At 42.1% G+C, this 22,398-nt stretch overlaps 1 protein-coding gene across 8 annotated transcripts; it reads right to left on the reverse strand.

Annotated features, from left to right (window-relative positions):
• Positions 1-1,254: 1,254 nt before the first annotated feature.
• On the reverse strand, positions 1,255-22,332 carry LOC134021378 (non-muscle caldesmon-like). 8 transcript variants are annotated; one of them, XR_009930502.1, is made up of 17 exons: positions 15,682-16,257; positions 15,251-15,355; positions 11,722-11,859; positions 11,171-11,609; positions 10,414-10,986; positions 10,040-10,081; positions 9,788-9,852; positions 9,231-9,480; positions 8,851-8,985; positions 8,002-8,045; positions 7,761-7,839; positions 7,478-7,609; positions 6,978-7,073; positions 5,791-5,862; positions 5,657-5,681; positions 4,954-4,990; positions 1,255-2,831 (listed from the first exon to the last, which is right to left on the reverse strand). XR_009930502.1 is itself a non-coding variant. In XM_062462124.1 (16 exons), exons 2-16 carry the CDS (start codon positions 15,322-15,324, stop codon positions 2,818-2,820), a joined length of 2,193 nt encoding a protein of 730 aa, XP_062318108.1. In that variant the 5' UTR covers positions 15,325-15,355; positions 22,198-22,332; the 3' UTR covers positions 1,255-2,817. The 8 variants fall into 8 exon arrangements, 6 of the variants coding, with proteins under 6 accessions (XP_062318108.1, XP_062318110.1, XP_062318109.1 ...); XR_009930501.1 differs by having other exon boundaries at positions 1,255-2,834; XM_062462124.1 differs by lacking the exons at positions 5,657-5,681; positions 15,682-16,257 and adding an exon at positions 22,198-22,332 and having other exon boundaries at positions 1,255-2,834.
• Between the last annotated feature and the right edge of the window lie 66 nt (positions 22,333-22,398).

Below are 22,398 nucleotides of genomic sequence, written 5' to 3' on the forward strand. Positions count from 1 at the left end.
ATGTTGAACATGTTTGCAGAATTGTATCTTTATGACTATTATTCAAACCAAATGAAACACAAGGTTTTACTCACTGAACCTCTTCCACCATTTCTTCTGTGTCTGACATTGTTAGTAATCGGAGTCCTGAAAAGTAATACACAAAATAAATGTCACCACGTCTTTCTGCCCAGGTGAGATAATCTCAACATCACATCATCTGTATTGTTTAATAGGATGACAGGTCACTACGGAGATGTATAAATAATATAATTTATATTAATTGCATGTTTAAATATAGTATATAAAATAAGTAATGTTAAATGATCAAAAACACAAATCTGACTGTGTGCATATTTCTGAGTGGCCAAAGTATGCCTCGCATTCAGAATTCTGAAGTATCATATGAGAGTCTGAAAAGTAGCCTTGACATGGTGGATTCCATGGACAGTTTGGTATTGTTACTCCTTTAGGGGTGATGATCTTTGAGACTCCCCACCTGTCCAGTACAACATGAGTGACAGTCCATTACACTCGGGTCTGGCCAGTTTAACTGAAGCAACAGCCTTGACAACCCTGCCATCCCTCAGTTTAGACTGAATAGAAAGAATGTCTCATCAAAGAGATGGGAGATCTACCTAGTATATCTTAGGGGTTGTTTGTAAAATATAAATATAATTGGTTATATCTTAAAAACACACATCTATATTTCAATGATCAACCAACCAACAACTCACTATAGAAGACAGAGACCAATATAATAACCAGATTGTATTTTAACACACAGGCAAATTATCTCACAGATTTACAATCACCCCACTGCAGCATGCAAATATGGTTGATTTATTCCATGTAGGGATGTCTCTTAAAATCATAATTCCTTACCTGACACCCAGACTGAGAGAGTAGAACAAAGAGACTCACTCCAATTCCTGGGGGTTCAGAATTCAAACAAGTTTGGGCATCAAGTCTACATAGTGGAGCTCTCCTACTCATGTGACTTCAACATCCTATGGTTGGTCAGCATGGAAGAGACCTTCGTCTATTGTTAGAAGGTTAGACAAAGGAGCCCGATACACTCACACACACACCTCCACACACAGATTCTTTGGCCACATGCTCTGCCATGACAGCCGTCATAGATCCATTAACAGCATTCAACTGCCATTCAGTTTTCAACACGTCATTCAAACACTGGCAGTTGATCAGAAGACTTCCACTAAAAAAACTAATATGTTAAATACATGAGGAAATAACACACAAATGACAAGAAAACACTCCACATTTCTTTTTATTGCTGAAGCAGGGACAATGGTAAAGCTTCAAACATGACCTTCAAACAAAACAATCCAAATTACAAACAGAAATGGTTAATAATAACAACAATACTAATAAGAATACTAGTAAGTCAGACAGGTGTCAAACGGACCGTTCATAGAGATCAACTTCATACTCAGACTCTTCCTGTGAAACTTGAGTACAGGTTCTAGAAATTCCCTTGTCTGCCAAATCTAATCTATCTAGTACATTACAAACATGAACTAACAAGGCATCATATTGAAGCTAATTGTGTGAGAACCCCCCATTAAAATACCCATTTAAAATTGTAAACAAATATATAATTGTTCTCTTTCACAATGAACATTCTAATTCATGGTGTGGAGATATTTTGTTGTGAACCCATATGTTTTGTGTCGCTGACATTGAAGGGAAGTTCCTTAAGAAAAAAACTGATGTACAAGTAAAACTGTGAAACATATGACTGAATCATTTTTCAATTCTGTCCAACTTTTCCAGGTTAGGCCTTTACATTGTTTTGGTTTCAAACTAACACTTGCTCATGGACAGGAGTTGTTCACCACCTGGAAAACTTCTGAAGTCTGGGGCAATGCCACTCAGAGGTGTTAAATAGGTATAGCCACCAGTGCTTATTATCCTAATGATTTCTGTTTTCTCTTTCAAAATTATTCATTGGACAAAAACAAGTCAAGTAAGTACAGGCTAATCACTCATTATCCAGCTTAGTGGATATCTGTGGTCAAAAAAACAAAACAAAGCCTTTTGGAAAATCTGCTGTGATCTAACAATCTGTCTATTTTGACTATTTACTATTTCACTGGTATTGCATTTCAGTATCAGAATGTGAGTATATCAAACTGTGAATATATCTCTAAAAAGCTGTGATAAGTGTATGACGATAAAATATGAGACTACAATTCCCATTCATATGCAAAGAATATGCACTACATCACAATGACATTATACTATGAGCATGAATGTGTGACATTAATTTATCCTGAATTTGGTAGGATGTGGCAAGACAGCAAGCTAACGTGAAACGTTTGCAAAAATAAATGTTTGAAACAGTAGGCTACATGCTTCTGGGGACAAATGACCCATATCAATAACTTCAAATGTCTGTGTATGCTGGGGTAACTGCTCAACAGGGTTACCAAAGCTGTAAGGTCTACTGTTTTGAAGACAATTGTAAAGTTTGTCATTCTTTGAATTTATTTTATTCAGTAAAGAAATTAAGTCAAGCACATAATGGTTGGGACATGGTTTTAAACACAAATGTTTTTGATGGTTAAATCAAGTTGATCAAATATCTTTTTTTCACAGCATACATTATTTAAAGGAATGATAGACATTGTTCAAGTGCTTTACCACCAAGTTTGAGGGTTTTAAATACATTGTTTATATACATAATTTTTTTTCTTGCCCATTTCTGAAAACCTCACATGTACCCTGGGAGGTGATGTGTAGTTCAGTTCATGAAAACACATGGTTGAGTATCGCACTTGTTCAGTCAGGGTCTTCTCAGTGAGTATTTAATGGTTAGTGTCCCTTTCCTGCTGAGAGAGAGAGAGGGAGAGAGAGACCAAGATAGAGTGAGACAGCAAGAGAGAAGAGAGAAAGTGGAGGGAAGACTGTTATTCAATGCAATGTTCCTTTAAAAATTATTAGCTTATCAGTATTGACTGGGTGTTTATAGAGATTGACCTGTCTGTGTTGTTAATCAAAACTTGAACATTGCTCTGTGTATATGTGTGCATGCATGTGTCTATCTGGTGGTTCCCAAAATTAAGAAAAAAACAGCTGGAGGTAGGGCGTTTTCATATAGAGCACCTCTTCTCTGGAACAAATTACCCGTCTCAATTAAGGAGTCTGATACTGTTTCGACATTTAAAATTAGGTTAAAAACGTTATTGTTTAGTCAATTCTACGACTGTTAAAGGTAAGTATGTTACTAGTTGGAGGCAACGGGGGACGGGTTGTTTCCATCCTTATTCTATAAGTATAACTTATTTTAGAGTTCTCTTCCCCTGGAACAGATTTCATGTTCCAAATGAGGGGGGCTGTCGCTGTCTTGGTGTGTGGGGTTGCATCAAATTCCCCTTTTTTGCTCTGTTAAATTGCTGCACCAGTCCACACTTGACCGGTGGGGATCTCATTCTATTATGACTGTAACTGTTAGCTGCTCCTGGCATTCTCTAATCCCTGCTCTCCTCTCTCTGTCCCCCCCCCACACACATCCCTTGTGGTGTGGGGGGTTTGAGTTGTCAGCACCTGCCTGGTCGTCGGTCAGCCAACGCTGGACCTGGTCGCGAGTCTCCCGGTCCTGTCCTACATCTATAAAGTTGAACAATGGATTTTGGTGTTTTAAAAACCCATCGACACTGTATGACTATGTTTAGCCTGTGTTCTGCTCCTCTCTCTCACCAACCGTCTCTGGAGGAGGGGATCCCTCTCTGAATTGCTCTTCCCAAGGTTTCTTCCATTTTTTTCTCCTGTTGAGAGTTTTTTGGGAGTTTTTCCTTGTCTTCCTTGAGGGTTTAGGTTGGTTGAGGGGCAGTTCTATGGGCATATGTGAAGCCCTCTGTGACATGCTTGCGTGTAAAAAGGGCTATACAAATACATTTGATTTGATTTGATTTGATTTGTGTGCAGCGAATGCTGTTGACACACTATGAGGAGCCCAGCCATGACTAGTTTAAATAATAGCTGTAACACTGTCATTTGCCCTTCAATCCATTCCCTATGAGGCTATTTCAGCTTTCTATTTAGAGTGACACTGACACCCAACAGAGTTTTTTTCCATTCCCTTTGTTTGGACTCGGGCTGTCTGGCTGAGGCATCGGGTACTTGGGGTCCAGAGAGAGACTGTCCCAAACCCTAAACTAGGCATTTCGGTCGTGTGAATACTAAAATGATACTCAAGCTGAGTCTGGTGTACAGTAACAGCATGATGTAGCAACAAGAGCTATATCTCCACTCTTTCAGTGTTAACCGAAATACCTTTGGTCTTGTTTCTACCTATTAGTGGTAAGCTACCACAAACGCTAATACCATTAACATTTAGTGAATAAGCCTGGTGTTTGAGGTAACTTTGCTGCCTAAATCACTGGTAATCCTCCACAGCACACAGTCATAATGTGACAATCAAGCAGCTGCACAGCGGCATGTCTGGCAGCTAGCCGACATGGTATGCGGCCGTCCAGGTGGTGCGGGGTGACCTACGCAATGAGGAGGTACAACAGCCATCTCACTTCTACAGGGTTCCTTTAAACTGGGAAACAAGGTCATGGCCAGCTCCTTTTAAATATAGAGCAACATGCTCTGCCGGGTGACATTTGAGGGAGCCATGCCAAAAAAGTTCCAACAGAAGAGTTGATTTACAGAGGGCAACTATCCTGGCGTAGAGAGAACAAAAAGAGTTACGACTCTGGTTCCATGGGTGGCTGTAAATCATCAGAACAGTCAACCAATCCCTCTATGCTTCAGGACACTGCACACACACACTTTACTTAACCTCATCTACTTTGGAGGAGAGGATGTCACCAAAGGTTGGGATGAAGCTTGGTTGTACACTGGCACAGGCACACACACACACACACACACACACACACACACACACACACACGTGCACACGCACTGACACATTCCCGAAATGGTGGGAAAATTCATTCTTACCATTAGTGACAGATTTGATGTTGCTTCCATCTGTCACCTGTTAAATGGGGTTGTGGGACAGAATGTCAGTACAATCTCCTCATACATTTAAAATGTGTTGAACATTGTGGAAGTGCATCCTCGAATGCATTACCATGTATTCTCAATCATTTTATAGTGCCAGGTGATTCATTGTGTCTTACAGGCCCTAGCAATAGTTGTACATTTCTATTCATTCACAGGCCATGTGTTTAAAGGTGGGCTGTCAGGCAGCGAGGAAGTGTAACAATGTGCATCAACTAACTAAATGTACCTTTTTTCAAGCAGAAGGTGCAGAACTTAAATTATGTCCAATAAGAGGTGACAACATTCTAATCAAGATAATTGATCAAACAGTATTAACTACAATATATATTATAACATTAAAAACTCCTTAGAAATAAATATTGTCAGTTGGCTTAATTTGACCCCAGTTGTCACTTAAGTTTCTATACATGTGCTGTGCATTATTATTATTATTATTATTGCCCCTTATGCAATGCATTCAATATGCACTCCCCGCACAATGCATGGAGCACGTCCTGGTTCTTTGTGACGGTGATAGTAAAGTGAAGTGAAGTGTGTTCTTAAAGAGAACAGTGAAACTAACCAAGCGCGTCCGTGTGGTTAGTGGAGCATGCACAATGTAAGAAAAGCACAAAAAGTCACAACTCAATACTGTTACCTCCTTTCCCCATCAGTTAAGTCGACTGTATGAAAATGGGTCACAGTCACTACAAAGTCGTATGTTGAAACATACACATATGTTGAAACACACATGACAACAATAATTTTGTTGTGGTTGATTTCCTCACTGACCTTGGCAGGAGTAGAGCTCTTCTTGGTTTCCCATAGGCCACGCTTGTTGGTGACATCAACTGGTTTCAGGTCCTATCAACAACAATCCAGTGGGAAATCAACATTGGAGTACCTCCATTGAAAACCACAACCCCAATCCCTACAACCGAGAGCATTCTTGTCTCATCTAGACTGTTTTAATAATGCGGTTCAGAATAATGGTTCAGAACACTCGGTTCATAACTTTAATGATCCCTTCTTTGTGATCATTCTTGCCTAATTGTGCACTGGTTATTGATAAATATGACAAAGTACCTGTTCCAGAGAGCAGAGAAAGCAGAGGACAGTACAGACTAATCCAGAAGGAAGGAAAATTGAAGAGGAATGCCAAGAAGAGAAGAAAACTGCAAAGCTAACAAAGTGGAAGAAAGGGAAAATAAATAATAACTCTACAGTATGTCTCTTAACTTCATGCAGTGTTATTCAAAGTTTCTCCAGGTGAGGGAGGTGTTGTAGCATTGGCACAACAGCAGACCTATTTCCTGAACCAACACTTGAGACTAAAAATGTATCGAGATATATTTCGAGATAGAACAATGTGCTTTATCAAAAGTCTCTCTGCGCGAACAAATAGGCTGCAATTTCTTAGAAGTGCTGGCATGATTAGCCACTAGACTGTGGGCCACACAAATAATAGAACACACTGTTCAGCGCAGGCTAATGAAGCAGCGTTTGTCTAGGCACAGAGAGTAGCAGGCAGAAGTGAACCCTTAAAGAAACGCTGGAATGACCTAATATCAAATATGCTGAAGAATTGAAGACTTAAGTGGTTTAGGTTATTGGTTGTCATAGAGATCATATTGCCCTGAGGAAGCTGTTCTCTGAAGCTCAAACATGGAGTCACAGTGTCATTGACATTCATGTCCCCAAGGCAAAACAGTTTAAACAAGGTCACAAGCTTTTGGTTGTGCCAAATGGGGGTAGGGTGTGTTTGATACTGTGGAATGTCTGCGTATTCAGTATACAGTTACTTAAGATAATCTTAATCTAAGTATTGAGGCCAATATTTCCTTGTCGTATAGATAGGGTATCTCTTTTTAACCGTTAACCGTTATTTTCCAGGGATTTTTTTTTTTTTTTTTTTACAGTGTGTACAGTAAGTGTGTTTTTTCTGCGTCTAGTTGACCAGCATTTCAAACAGGTCTCACCCCAGGCGCACCGGCCGCTGCCTTGCCCGCCTCTGGGGGTTTGGCCAGCCAGTCGTTGACACGCCCTGCAACGCCCACTTTGATACCAGCGGCATCCTGGGAAGAGGAAAGAGGAAAAGAACATTGTCATACATGGCTCATAAGACTGGCTGGCCTTCCGCTTTGTCCTTCTCTCTGTTTCTCTCTCGTTCTCTCTCACCCTCCATTCTACTTCCGACCGCTCTCTGTCTGTCTTACTCTCTCATTCTATCTCTGTTCTTCTCTTTTGTTCCCCTTTTCTTCATTCAACCTCTAACTCTCACTCACTCTCACTCACTTTCACTCACTCACTCTCTCTCTCTCTCTCTCTCTCTCTCTCTCTCTCTCTCTCTCTCTATCACTCTCTCTCTCTCTCTTCTCTCTCTCTCTCTCTCTCTCTCTCTCTCTCTCTCTCTCTCTCTCTCTCTCTCTCTCTCTCACTCTCTCTCTCTGTCCCCCTCTCCCTTCATTCTACCTCTGACCTTATTTGTAGCAGCTGGGCTCTCAGAGGCCCCTATGACGTTGCCTTTCTCCCACATATTCTTGATGCTGCGTGTGCCGCCCACAGGGAGGTCCGTGACTGGGGACTTAGGTGACTTGGTGTCCTTGTTGCTCTGCAGAGACAAAGAGATTTACCAATCACGAAAGGGGAAACAGAGAAGACCACTCCGGTTTAGAAAGAAGCCAGTAAATTCAATGGAATACCGTGCGTGGCCTCCCTAAAGGATCTGAATGAATATGTAGCTGTTACCAATGTCTTCTCACCTGTATGGCAGTAGTGTATTGTTCCAGTCTGTTGCCTATTTTGGAGACAATAGGAGTGTGTGATGTCCTGACTGAACTGCTGTAAAAATATAAGTACATGACATATTAGCATGACAGCAAATTCTGGAGGTGAGGTACAGAAACTGTACAGTTTTTGCGGTAGATTAGGTTTATGTAAAACACCCCCAGTGGACATAAGAAGATGTTGGACTAGGCTTATAAGAAAATGCTGAACGCTCACCTCTTCTGGGCTGACTTGTTCAGGAACTCTGCCCTCTCCCCGATCTGTAAACATGGAGCAGAGCACTGTAGTAAGTGGTTGTAAGTAAGTGGTTGTTGCATATTAACATGCAACACCCAAATAGTTGTCTGTGCAAACTTTCATGGCGAATAAATCCCATTCTGATTCTGATTCTGATACTTGTTGCATTAACACATCACAAAGCTACTTTTTCTCTCTCCCGGACCCACCTAGCCCTTTCTCTCTTTCTCTGAACCATGTTTACCCCCTCACGCTTCCTTCATACCTCCCTTTCAAACCCATTCTACCCATTATTGGGCAGAACCTTATGATGGTGATTGAGTTCTGTGCTGAGGATTTAGGCTGTCAGAGTGCCAGTGTAAGCAGGGTCTTGTCAGCCCTCTGACCAGCAGGCTGGGAACCTAAGCTGCTGCTTATGATAAATGCCAACTCAAATCACGCATGCACACAGTAGGCACGCACACACAGGCACATACACAGATGCATTCAAACACACGCATAAACACACATACACACACACTTTTCCAAAGAACGTACAAAACTTTGGAAAGATAGGAAATTCCCCCAGTCTGAATGCCCTCTAAACACTCATATGTAAGCATACTCTGAAGCAACATTATCAGTAGTTCATTTTTTATAAAGAAAACATTTCCTGGCACTTAAAGGACACAAACTGTAGAAGCACAACTCAGAGGACAGAACATGGCAACATATACAGTACTTTACCAAATAAAAAAGAGCCACCTTTTGTATGAAACCATACACTCCACTCATGGCCTAACAGTCCCTGGTATACTGGCCCAGGGTGACGGTGAGTAGGTTACCCACCTTAGAGGAGCCCTTGGGGGTGAGACACGAGAAGGCTAGCTTTGCGTCGGCAGATCCCTCCCCCATTTGCTTCTTCTTCTCCGCAGCCTCCGCTCTCCTTCGTTCAATCTCCTCCTTCATCTTCCTCCTTTCCTCCTGTCAGAACCACACCGAGGTACTGTTGTTATGTGGATGTGCATTCACCGTAGTATGAGGTCATTCTTTTATGTCCTGTGAGAAAACCCTTTTGTTTTATCACGGTAGTGGTTCTACCTTGCACCAAGTGGGGTGGAGTTTACAAAGGGTTTTCGAAACAGTACACCTTATGGTTCAAGGTAGCATAGGGAACTGTTGGGTTTGACATTGCGGCCACAAGAGTTTTCTTAGGTTTCAGACTTCACCTGCTCTTTGGCCTTCTTCTCTGCCATTTCCTCTTTCTTCTGTCTTTCCTCCTCCTCTAGGATCTTCCTCCTCTCCTCCCTCTTCTTCTTCAGTTCCCCGACCTCTGCCTCTGCTTCATGCTGCTTTTGCTTCATCTTCTCCAACTCCTTGCTCTCTGCATCGTCGCGGCGACGCTTCAACTCCTCCAGCTTACGCTCCGCTTCCTGACGCTTCAGGTCCTCTGCTTCAGTGGAGCCGGTGGTGCCAGGGCTACAACACACACACACACACACACACACACACATACAGGGATGTGAAAGTTTCTTTGAAGAGCCCTGACAATGTATTGTTTCTCTTTCAATTTACACCCAATGAGCATATGCTATGGACTTTGTCAAATAACATTGAATAATACATTGAATTAGTCTTTTTGTAATTCTATCAAACTCCACTATCTCTGTCTGTCTGTTTCTCCACCCCTCCCCCCCAGCATCTATGAGTGTGAAATACACGTAACGTATGCATCAGTATGGCATCTCATCTGCAGTGTGTAAATATCCTATCTGACACCCCCTACCTTAGGGTTCTTTCTGGTTTCTTGTTTTTGGAGACACTGTTGTCATGGAGTCCTCCATTCTGCTGCTGTGTGGAAAAAATCAAGTAAGACTTATTTTGTTTACACTTGTTTTCCTTTTCTCCTTAATTGCCTTCTCCATCATGCCATCATAGCCACCGATTCATGGAATATACTCTACTGTACAACCTACTACTTTACTTTTCATCTTAACTTTTCAGTCAGATACAAAAAATACAAGGTTCTTAATTGTACCTTCTCCTTTAGGCCAAGTTTGTGTGGCTTTTCCTCAACAACCTGATGGAAATAGTCGAAGAAAAAGAGAAAGGTCAAACATACATAACAAATAGTGTATAAGGGCACAGAGCAATGCGGAAGCCAGTCCAAATGCCACACGCTGCAGTGGTCAAGCCTGCAAAGTGAATGCAATGTAGATGCTGGCTGATGCAGAACACACACACACTCTGTGAAAACACTGTGACTTGTCGGGGACGTAAAACATCCAGACTGATCCATGAAACAAGTGGCATTCCCTGTACACACTGTGATCTGTGAGCACACCTTGAAGTGAAAGATTTAAAAGTTTCACATGGCCCTGAACATCACACAGACGCTTCCTGATTCCTTACTTTCTGGGATTTTTCTTCTGCTTTTTTGGATAACTGAGACTTTGCTTCAGCCTCTTTCTTTGCTTTTTGAGCTTGTTCTTCTTCTTTCTTAGCTTTGGTCTGTGCTTCTTTTTTCGCTTTTTCCTCTGCTTCTCGCTTTGCCTTCTCCTGCGCTTCCTTCTGAACCTTCTCCTCTGCCTCTTTCTTCAATTTCTCCTCCAGTTCTTTCTTCTGTTTTTTTTCTGCTTCTCTCTTTGCCTTTTCTTCTGCTTCTCTCTTTGCCTTTTCTTCTGCCTCTTTCTTAGATTTCTCCTCTAATTCTTTCTTCAATGTTTCTTCTGCTTCTTTCTTTGATTTTTCTTCAGCTTTTCTTCTTTCCATTTCCTCCGCTTCTCTTCTAGCTGTTTCTTCTGCTTCTCTTTTGGCCTTTTCTTCTTCTTCCCTCCTAGCTTTATCTTCTGCTTCTCTCTTGGCCTTTTCCTCTGCTTCTCTCCGCAATGTTTCTGTCTCATCTTCCTTTACCTCTTCTTCCTTCTCTACATCTGTTTTCTCTACCTCTCTGTCTGATACTACCGGCTTCTCCTCAACCTCCTCCTATAAGATAAGGTACATTCATTTTTCTCTCAGTTTCAGTAAACACGTTTTGCGTTAGGGTTCCAACAAAAAACATACTGAAATGACATAAGTATTTAAATATACACATTTCTTGACAAATACAACATTACATTTTGAACTGGAGACATACTTTAAAGTGGACATACTGTAGATAAACCGTTACCTGTTCTCTCAAAGACCTACTTGGTCTCTCCTCCTCTTCCTCTTCCTCATTCTTCTCCTCTGCCTTCTTTGGCTCTGGCTTAGGAACAGGTGCACACTCCTCCTCTTTCAGGGGTTCTTTTTGCACCTTCACTTCCTCCTTCTGCTCATCCTCCTCTTCTCTCCTCCAGGAGTTGGTCTCGGAGGTTACCCCTACCTCCTTCTCCTCTTCTTCTTGGTTGTGCCCCCTGTGGTTGGAGGACTGATCCTCTGGACTGACATCTGTGCCGTTGGTGGTGGTGATGGTGGGGTCAAACTCCTTCTGTCTCTCCAGGGCCTCCATCATCCTCTTCTGCCTGCGTTCCTCCCTCTTAGCCAGACGATCCAGCAGGACTGTGTCGTCCTCACCAACGCCCGACGAGCTCACAGCACTGACAGAAGATGACTCTGTCTCTGACACGCTGCAATAAAGCGCAACTTGGCTACTTTATGTACTACACATATACTGTAACATGATTGACATTAATGAAGATCTGTTCATTCAATCATTGTGTCCCCTGATCTACTTTGTACCTGTTGGTGTTGATAACTTCATCCACAGTGCTGCTGGAGTCTTCAGTCTCCTTGTTTTTCATTCGCTCCTCGCGAGCCAGCCTCCTCTTCTCACGGGCCCCCTCCTCGTCATCTTCATTGGTCGAACCGTAGCTCGTACTAGGAAATGATTGGGAACAATATGGGGAAATACTGTCCTAAGTTGAAGAATTCAAAGTAATTATTGTTCCATGTTACTCTATGCTCATTGCACATTATACTGGAGGCATTCCAGGTACTGTGATTGTCAAATGATCTTCATGTAAAGGGAACTATGACACATTTTCAAGAGTGACATTTTGTACATTTTGAGGGGAAGATTTATTAGGACCTTGGTTTACAGAGTGTCCTGAAATTATACAACCAAACATGGATATAGGGGAGCTGAGGAATACTTTGTACTCTCCCTCTGAGATGACTCAACTAGTTGAAGGAACATAAACTTTGTGTACATTACCATACAGACAAGTGGTATGTAATTACAGCAGCATAGCCTATATGTTGATCCTCACCAAACTGCAATTCCCTTTAAGGACATCCCATCTCTTCAGTCCCCTCGCTATGTTCAAGTATTTGAGCTGTTATTCATGCCCAAAAAGGCCTTCACTCATGGCTGTGAGCTGGAGTGACAATTTAGGTAAATGAAAGGACCCAAGTCTGCAGTTACTGTAATTCTGACACTAGTATCCCTAATTCTTGCCGATTGTGTTTAGCAAATGTAGTTCATGCCACTTTTCATTTCTAAAACTGAGAGCCATGCATCTACAATGTTCAGATAAGAGCCAACTTAAAATAGTTACAATTAAAAGATGAGTTAACATTATTGTCAATCAAAATGTTGACTGTGCCAATCCACAGTCCAGGGCCTCAATCCAATATCCTTCTCCACACACTGTCTCAGGATGACCTCCTGAACGATCACAGGGATAGAGCATGACTATACCCTGTCATTGTGGATGGTTCAGAACACTCAGAAGTGGATATTTGAGATGGGGGTCACAGAGACGAAAACAACCAACAAAACCAAAGAGAGAAAGAGAGTGAAAGAGAAAAAGAGAGAGACAAAAATGGGGAGATGGAGTGAGTTAGTGGGGTGTCAGTGGCTGAGCTTTGGAACATGCCATGCCGTGTCTCGCCTTTCCTAGCCCAGGGTTTATGAGGCAGAGAGAGAGCTTGAAATGGTCCATTGATAAAGGATGGTTATTATTTCCCCCTTCTCTTCCTGACTTCTCAACACAATGATTTACAGATGTGACTTGGAGAAGAACAGAAGGATGAGAACCACAAGAATCTCTTCCTTCAACGAAACAGCGACCAAAAGCGGAAATCCAAGGAAGGTTTTTCCAAAAGATAGAGGTCTGTACTCAAAGCAATCATGAGATAAACAATTTCTCAAAACAATGTCACACAGATGTAAGCTCTAGCCTGGTATTCACTGAATCATTACAAACCAATAATAATAGCCTTCAGACCAGCAGACTGACATGAAGAATATGGAGTAACAAAAAAGAGGTGTTAGCTAACAAGGAGGGTTAGAGTGAAAGAGGGATGGAGAGTGAGAGAGGGAGTGGGAGAAAAAACTTGCAGAGGGAAAGAGACAAAGAGAAAGAGTGGTAGCAAGAGAAAGAAGCTACACTCAAGTTGTCAAAGTCTAGAACATTCCAGACGAATATTTAGCTCTGAAATAAAAACAGCAATCAAAACATTCCACAGTCTGCACCATTTCCTAGGGCTGAGCTGGGCTGCAGGGAAAGAAAGAGAGAAAGAGAAAGAGAGAGAAAAAGAGAGAGAATGTGTTAGTGAGAGGGGGGCAGGGAGGTAGGGCAGGAAAGGCAGGGCAGCCTGGACAGTGAGAGAACTCTGGCTCCAACCCTCTGACCCTGTCGCCAGCAGACTGGCTTCTTGGACATGATTTGGTGATTTTCCTCAATGTGTGTTAATCACTGAATTAAAGCTACTGCATGTTAACAATGCAAAACTACACAGTACCACTCTCTCAGGTATCTGTCAGTTCTGGTGTCTGTCCTGCACATTGCAGGAGAGCATCTGCTATAGCTTGTCAGACCACAGGAGTGAGCTCTGCACATTTCCAGACACAGCCTGGCTACAGACTGCAAACTGCAGACTGAGGCCCTCTCCAAACAGCACAAGCAATTTGCTTCCCAACAAGAGAGAGAGGAAAAGAGCTCATCAAGCCATCATCACCTCAGCAGCGCCCAAGTCCTCTGTCAGCTCAATGAGACCAGAATGTGGATGGGCTCAGAGCTACAGACACTTACACATTCTCACATTATGGATACACATACACCCTGACACACAAACAGTATTTGTACTTTCATATGTGAACGCATGTATGCACACACATACACTAACACACACACACACCGAAACTCACATACACACGTCATAACCATTCAACATCTGCCTCTAAGCCCTTATATGGATGCAGAATCATGCATAAAGGAGGAAAGAGAACTGGAAATAAAGACCTTATGATTGTGTAAACTGATGGCTTGGCTGTCCAGGGCTATTAAAAACTATCTCTAGTCATTTGAACCTCTATGTGGTTCAAATGTTCCCTGACCTAAATGTATTGCTTGAACTATTTATTGAATTACTTTAAACATAACATTAATGATGAAAAGTAATTTACCAAAAAGAAAGAAAGTGTTACTGATTATATACGAGTATTGATGTCCACTGTAACAGAATCAATGTGATATCGAAAGGCATCCACACACTCAATTTAAAAGGAACCGAACCCCAAAATAAAAATAAATGAAATAAATTATTATTACGTGCCTACACGATTATTATTACGTGCCTTTGCAGAAGCATATTTTAATTTGCTACTCTGTCTCTATTTCTGTGTGTGTGTGTGTGTGTGTGTTCCTCAACATGTGTGTGTTATATTCAGTGAAAACCACCACCTCAAAAGCCAGCTTTTCAGAGTTGCAGCTGAATATCCAAAAATGTTTGAATCTCAGTAGGGTGAAAGGAGGTTTAACAGTTAGCTGCCCAGTGAGTACAACAAAGCTGGGATGAGCTCCCAGGCTCCTGCTTGGCAGGGAGATCAGGGGACTCTAACTGAGCTTTTAAAGGCTCAGAACTCACAGAGAAAATCACAGTGGGACTTGCCATTCCTGAAATTCCGCTATACCACATTTGACCCATATCAAATATAATCTCTACCTGTTAGAAGCCAGTGTACTGTGTGCATTTGTCTATTTGTGTGTATGTGATGTATTGTTTTGTGGGTTAGAATGCATGTGTGTCAGTGTGTGTCATTGACTGTACATGCAGTACACAGGGAGTCAGATGGCTGAGCGGTTAGGGATTCGGGCTATTAATCCGAAGGTTGCCGGTTCGATTCCCGGCCATGCAAAATGATGTTGTGTCCTTGGGCAAGGCACTTCACCCTACCTGCCGTGGGGGAATGTCCCTGTACTTACTGTAAGTCTCTCTGAATAAGAGCATCTGCTAAATGTATGTACAACACAGGGCCACTCACCCCTCTGCCTCGAGGCGCATCTGTTCCCTCCTCTGTCTCCTCAGCTCCATACGGCGGTCAAAGTCATCATCCATGGTGGGACGGCAAAAGTTTTTCCTGTTCTGGCTGAAACAAGCAAATATTCATAGGAACAGTATGATATCAGATGATGAAACCCACTCATGTCATTGTCATTCCGTCATCAATCCCTCTATACAAGGACTGGCTTGGCTAACAGCAACACATAATAACCAAGCCTTGGTACCGCTGGCAAACTCAAAGCAATATTAACAGCTATCAACTGCATTAGTCGTTTGTCTGCACAGAAATCATACAAGCATTCGGTGTACATAACTCACAGTAGGGAGGACCACCCAAGAAACATGAACCAAATTTGTATACTGTCTATGGGAGGGTTGTGAGGGAAGAAAAGTCCCAATGTTATACAATACCTTAGCTGTAGCAGCAACGTTTAGTCCATGGGCAGCACTCCCTTCTCTCTCACTATATCACCTCGGCAGTCTGGTTTATATCTTAGCCCTGCAGCAGCACAAAGAATTCCTGTTCGCCCTTTCAGCAGCTTTAACTACCAGAAAAGGCAAAGCCTGCCTCTTCCTTCCCTCTCTTCCCCTCTCTCTTTCTCTCTTTATATTCCAGCCTTCCTCACTCTTTTTGGTCGCTCTTGCTCACCAAGTCCCTGATGCGATATCTTCTCTTTGTCTGCTCTCCTTCTGTCATGCTCCTTGCAGTATCTCTGTCTCTTTATGTATATGCTTTCTTTCTTTTCTCTCTTCTCAATTTAACTTTGCTCTTCTTTCCTACTATTGTTTCCCTCGCCTCAAATCCAATCTATCCAAGCCTCTCTTCATTTAATCTTTCTTGTCATCTTTTTCTTTCTCTTTTGCACTTCCCTATCTACCTGTTCTTTTCAGCCTTCTTTGTTTTCAGTGCTGTCACTATCTGGCTAAACTTCGAGACCATAAAGATGTTACTAAACACCATGGTTTGGCCAAAACAAACCAGCGACCTCTCCCTAGGCTCTTAGACAAGAGACTAGATGGGGGGACGCGAGCATTTTAAAAACATTATAGAATTATACTCTCAGTCTATTTACTATTAATCAGAGGCACACTGCTTCTAATATCTTGGTGGTAAATCTGTATGGAGGAATACAGTCAGTTATGTAATCCCAATAAGCCCAATTCAAGAACTCCATAACTGTAACCGTCTTATAAATGAAGTCCCTCTTCCCCGAGAGGCCAAAATATGTACTTTTATGTGCATGTTCAGAGTGTGCTTTCTTCTGTGAAGTGTTTTGGCCTGGTGGACAGATTCAATAATAGAAAGGCAGTTCTTTGACGGAGGGGAGTAAACATAACTGAATTGTGGGTTAGAGTTTACAAATGACAAACTCCAATGCTATGCTAATGGCATAAGGGGACTCAGACCACCTACAATTTAGTTCTGCAATTATGAGTTGGAGTTTACAAAAACACTATTTAGTGGTATTACAGAGACTGAACGGTTGTCTTGTTGTCCCATTTTCATGACCATGTTCATGGGACATGAAGCCTTGCACCCCTTATGATACTTATTTTTATTCATACTAGCTACCAACTATTGAATTTCAGAATCATGACGTGTTTGTTAGAGAAAAGAACAAAAAAGGAAAAAAGAAAACAGGCCACTCTTGGGCATGAATAAAGGATTCTTCTTCAGTAACTAAATATATTGAGAGGACGTGGAGTCCGGTCATAACTCAGATGTGGGATGATGTCAGTGTTTACATGACAAAGACGACTTTTGTAAGGTTTGGAAAGGAAACTATCTTCTTTCAACTGCAATCTTTCTCCTCTACTGAGAGATGCTGAGAGGGTTGCATTTGGCCATGTGAATGCACTATATGTGCTTGTGCACTTAATGTATGTGCGTTTCTGTGTGTGTCTCGACAAGGTAAGATGGGGGTTGTGAACCACACAGCTGCAGGTGGCCAGGAGTCAAAGGCGTCCAGTCCCCTCCATACAGCTACTAGCCAATGTTCTCTCCTATTCACACATCCTTCAGCATCATACAAAGTGTCTCTCTCAGAGCAGCTATGAGAGGTATGGCAGCTATGTGCACTCTGGCCCCCTTGTTAGAGCATAGAACCAAGCTAACCTCACTTAATAATCAGCTCAAGGGCACCTTGTGTCTGGCTTATAACAGGCATTCTCATCCCCATCATGATCCTTATTGTAAACAGAAGTAATGGAAGTAAGAAGTAAACAGTCTATAATCGTTGAGAACGATCCTACTTGATTTGCAAATATTCAATGTGGGCCTTCCAGTTCCCTGGTTCCTTAGCCTCAATGAGACGCCCACGAGGCCTAATGTGCAATATAATTTTAAACCGACATTTGACACACCTTGATCCATCACTCTCCATACAGCTGCACGTATATGGGACCTATTAGGGCCGGGTTTGACAAAGGCTGTTCTGTGTTTGCTGTCAGTTCAGGGGCACTCCAGAACCTAGCTGGCTGTCCGGCTGGCCAATGGCTACCATACATGTCAGGCCGCTGCTTTTACTTGAGCTTAAAGACCTGTTTGGGTTGGCTCGGGTCCAGGAGAACCGGACGTGTGAATCTTGCCGCTGGTGTGGAGAGAGGCTTCACGCGTCAAGTTGAAAACTGCACCAGTCAGAGATGTCTATTGTAATCCCCCGCACCTGACTGCCAAACACAGACACACACACATTCTCTCTCAGACTGTGCACAACAGTCACATCTCTCATCAGACAGGTAATCCTTCAGGAAGAAGAAGAAGTCTCACCTCTGATACAACAACAGTGATGGGAATCCTCGCTCGGGTTGTACTTTGAAGTAGCTAAGACGTGTGATGAATTGATCTAACTGGTTGGTACTATATACGTCTACAAATCAGAAGCTACTGAAGTTTTAACACTGTCCTACTCCTCTGATCCCTTAAAAAACACCCAAACTGACATCATACTGTATGAACTGTGTAAGAGTCTCAAAATGTTTGGGCTTTTGAGTCCATGTTATAGATTTCCTATGTCATGTCCAGTCTTCCTGCCACAAATCATTCCCACATGACGAGGGCTGAGGACACATTCTAATTTACACATCTGTAACTGATTTGACTTACTGGGCATGTTGCCCTCTCCTCCTCTTTCCTTCTTTCTCCTCCTTCTCTCGCTCCTATTTGGCCTGCTGAAACTCATGAAACACAAGGCAGGAACAGTACCAGAGCATTCCTTCTCGCTTCTTCGCTATCTTTCTTTCTTTCTCCTCTCCATGAATGACCTGCTTAGGGAATGATCGTGTCGCTGGCAATCCATCAAGTACATGATAGCCTGACACTCACCAGGTTCTCCTCGTGAATTTTTCAAACACAATATACAACCACAATTTATCATGATTCTGTCAAAAAGGGGAAAACAAAAGTGACAAGGCAACCAGTCAGTTTGTTGGGCATAAAACGTTGTGATGGGGACTAAAACTGGATGAGATGCGATCAACGTCTGCAGACTGACTTCAAGTGGGTACAAGCTGGACCGTGAATCCTGTCACTTCAGAATCAGGACAAAAAAACTTGAGGGCCAGGATCCACATTGTGGTAGGATGTGAGGATCGTAGGCCAAAATCAACTCTACTGTAGCTCGAGTCAATTTCGAAAACATCTGCCTGGTCTCAAACTACCCCGTCAGTATACTGTACCTGTTCCCTATTTAATGGATTTCCTGCCAAATCTTGAGTTACCTTACATGAATATCACATTTGGAAAGCATTCAAAAAAACACAATACTTGCAGAAGCTATGGAATAAAAACAGGTTCCTGGAGGTTTGTTCAGGTCCTGTGACTAAAAGCAGTTTAGATAGACATTCAATAGGTCTTACGTGACTAGAAAATGTAGTCTGGAAGTATACAGAAAGTTCCACTGAGGGATTTTAATTGGATCAACACATAGTACTTCCTTGTGTCCCCATGCATTCCTGGGTGATATATGTTCCATGTACTATTTGTATATCAGCGCTAACAGAGACTCCATAGATGAAAGGATCTTAATTTACAGTTTGTCAGACTGTTCATTCATCAGAGAAATAAAAGAGACACAGTATAAAGTTGTTACTTTTAAGTCCCTTATAAAAACAGAATTGGCATTAGCGTTGGCAATTAAAGGCTCAGCCACAAATGACATCAGGGGCCAGAGAAAAATGAGCTGGCTGCTAGAAGATTTTCAGCAAAGGATGTCTCTTAAAGTCCTTAAGATCTCTCAAAGGAGATCCAATATTCCAAAATCTGACTTAAACAATTACATTGGAAACAAACGCTACAACACAGCTACAGTACATGAATAAATGTGTTAAAGAGGTGTGTGCAATCAATCTAGAAAGCCCATGTGCATCAAGCGTGGTTTCAAACTGCCAAATATGGTAGTGTGAGGGGGGAAACCATCACTGGGACACACTCCCAAATGTTTACAATTGTCAGTGTTGGACTGAGATTCCCAGGTACCTAAGGGAGATATTTGTGTAATGTACATTAGATCAGCAGTGTATGGATTTGGGTCGTGTACATTTGATCAGGACTGTCGACCTGTTCAAAAAGCCTTTGATACAGTAAAAGTCCATCAGCCCTTAGGTGCAGTTGTAATAAGTGGGGAATGATCAAGATCTTCGAACAAAATTATGAGGGTATTCACTTTTTCCTTTCCACCTGGCCTTTCAGTGACCAGGTTTGTATTTTTGTAAACGTTTGTCTCAATAGCAGTCTCTTAGAAACTGACAGACATTTCTCACAAGAATACATCTGCCCAGAACACCAGCTGCAGCTCATCTTGGAGACGTTTGTTTGTCTGTCATCAGAACTGTTTCGCTTGTAATGATAGGTTACCAAGACCTGACCTTTAAAACTGGAGCATTTTAATGGGACAGAACAAGTCCCATCTAATGAGTCTTGCTCTGACATTTGTTCTAAGATGGTTTATATTCAAACGTATTCTTGGACTGGAGTTCCCTCCTCAAGCGAGCGCAAATAGAAATAGATGCAGCTATGTGCACTCCCTAGTTTCACATCCCATCAACTGGAATGGTCTATCCTTCCTTATAAGGCAAACCAAAGTAGGCCTACAGGCATGGTTGGTGTTGTAACTTGGCAAATGAACATAAAGCATGGCTTACTCTAGATACTAATACCTGTAGCTAGAATGATCTTACATGAATAAGATATGCTCATTGTGCTAAGATATGCTCAGACAGACAGACAGACAGACAGACAGATAGATAGATAGATAATATAGAGAGTTTCTAGTCATTTCTACACTTGGTGATGTTGGAAACGGTTACAGCTGTTAGAGTTGTGTTAAACTCAAGTCCCACCCGTGGGATTTTAGGATGTTTTCACATAAGTACATAGCGAGAAAGGGAACTTTTACTTTTATTTACTTGCAGGTCTGTAGCCAAATATGTGGCTTCTCCCATCTACAACCAATGACATCTGCTGTTCACGTACAATCAATCCTCACAAGTCTGCCTGTCAACCAGGAAAAGACATCAGTCCAACATTGGTAGATGAACATCATTCCAATGGCCAGTGGAGGAGTGGGTGATTTTAAGATGGCATCTTAATTGAGGCCAAAACACATTCCACATCCCCCAGGAGACAAGATCATTGTTCATCAGCAGACTACTGCTCACACACTCTAACACGTCACTTGCAGCCTCCATGCTCAATACCATCTAAGGAATAAGATCCTGACTTGGCATGTGCACTGCGGCCCAGCCTTTCCAATGCAAGACGCCTGTTTTATGTATGACAAACAGAGTGCAAAGTCAAATGATGGCATCCTCTAAAGCTCAGGTTAGACCAGATGGAAAAATCCATCCTTGGGGAGGGGTGGAAAAAGACATTTTGATGTTGATGGGCCTAGCATAACAGCTGCAAGCTACTAACTACATATTTGCAGAGACCTACATGAAGAAATGCATGGGTTTTGATGTACTCTGACTTCATAAAATAGGAATGCTCACTTTGTCAATTCTGTCATCCCCTGTTCTGCAGTGCTATGCAGGTCCCAGAGTTCCCAACATAGCTTTGGTTACACAACTTAGTGTGTGGTTTGGATTCGGATATAGTCAGTCAGTGCCATCCAATTATATTCTTCTAGAGCCCAGCTGGGAAAAAAATGGACATAAAGTCCATTGCTGCTTTCCTTTACCTTTATTTTAATGCTCATCTAGGCTAATCAAAGTCTCTCAGACTCACCAGTTTCAGGCATGAGCTCTAGGGAGGTTCTAGGAAGAGATAAAATCACCCATCACAGTCTGATTATTATTGATTCATATGGGTTTTTTGTTTTTGGAAAATGAAAAATATAGAACTGTCTGGTCATCAGCTTTAGTGTGAAGGCAATTGCCACAGCTCATGACTGACTGGCAGGGTCCAGTGCGCTAGTGTGGGGGCAACCTACTCTGCTTTCTGAAGAGAGACCATCAGAGTCCGGAAACATTGGGCAGGACTTATAACATCCTGTCACAGCCATGCCAAGTCTTGTTAACACTAAGGAAGCTGCACCGATTGTTTCATGTACATTCCATTTCACAACACAATATTTACAGTTTGAGGAATATCTAAAACAATTTAAACAGATATGTTTCCTATTACTCGAACTGTAGTGTAGTTAAGACGCGATTTACTACATTGAGTGCATGCGGAGGCGCAAGATGAGTGTCGCGCGTTCACAGTAACCGCCTACATAACACTTCTCATGAATATTCTAGAATTATTTTAACCACTATAACACATGTTTACTATGTAATATCGAAAAGGAAATAAAAATGTGGGTAGAGGACCACTACTTCTTCGGAATGTTACGTTTCCTGCACCATTATCAGGGTAAACGCATCTGCAGAAGCTAAGGATGGATGGACATTATCTTTACTATAGGCTACTGATTGAAAACTTACCAGTCCTGCTGAAGTCAAGTTCGGCTGTTTTCAGTTCGATGTCAGCCCTTAGGAGATGTGTGTTGAAAGGGTTTATATCTTGGCCAGTCATAAAGCGTAGTTGTGGCCCCTCCTGTCTGGCCGTTCACATTTCTGTTATGTTTACTTTGGATGGATTGATATAGCCTACTTCTTTCAGTAGGCCTACTTGTGGTCGATTGT

The sequence above is a fragment of the Osmerus eperlanus genome, chromosome 5 (genome assembly GCF_963692335.1).
Source record: "Osmerus eperlanus chromosome 5, fOsmEpe2.1, whole genome shotgun sequence".
In the NCBI taxonomy this organism is placed as follows: domain Eukaryota; kingdom Metazoa; phylum Chordata; class Actinopteri; order Osmeriformes; family Osmeridae; genus Osmerus; species Osmerus eperlanus.

Excerpts from the sequence above, each read along its gene's own strand:
- LOC134021378 (XM_062462124.1), bottom strand. The coding sequence starts at position 15,324 with ATGGATGATGACTTTGACCGCCGTATGGAGCTGAGGAGACAGAGGAGG. Across the intron at positions 9,853-10,039 it reads AACTTGGCCTAAAGGAGAAG|CAGCAGAATGGAGGACTCCA; the intron begins GTACAATTAAGA and ends TTTTCCACACAG. Across the intron at positions 7,074-7,477 it reads GCCCAGCTGCTACAAATAAG|GATGCCGCTGGTATCAAAGT; the intron begins GTCAGAGGTAGA and ends TCCTCTTCCCAG.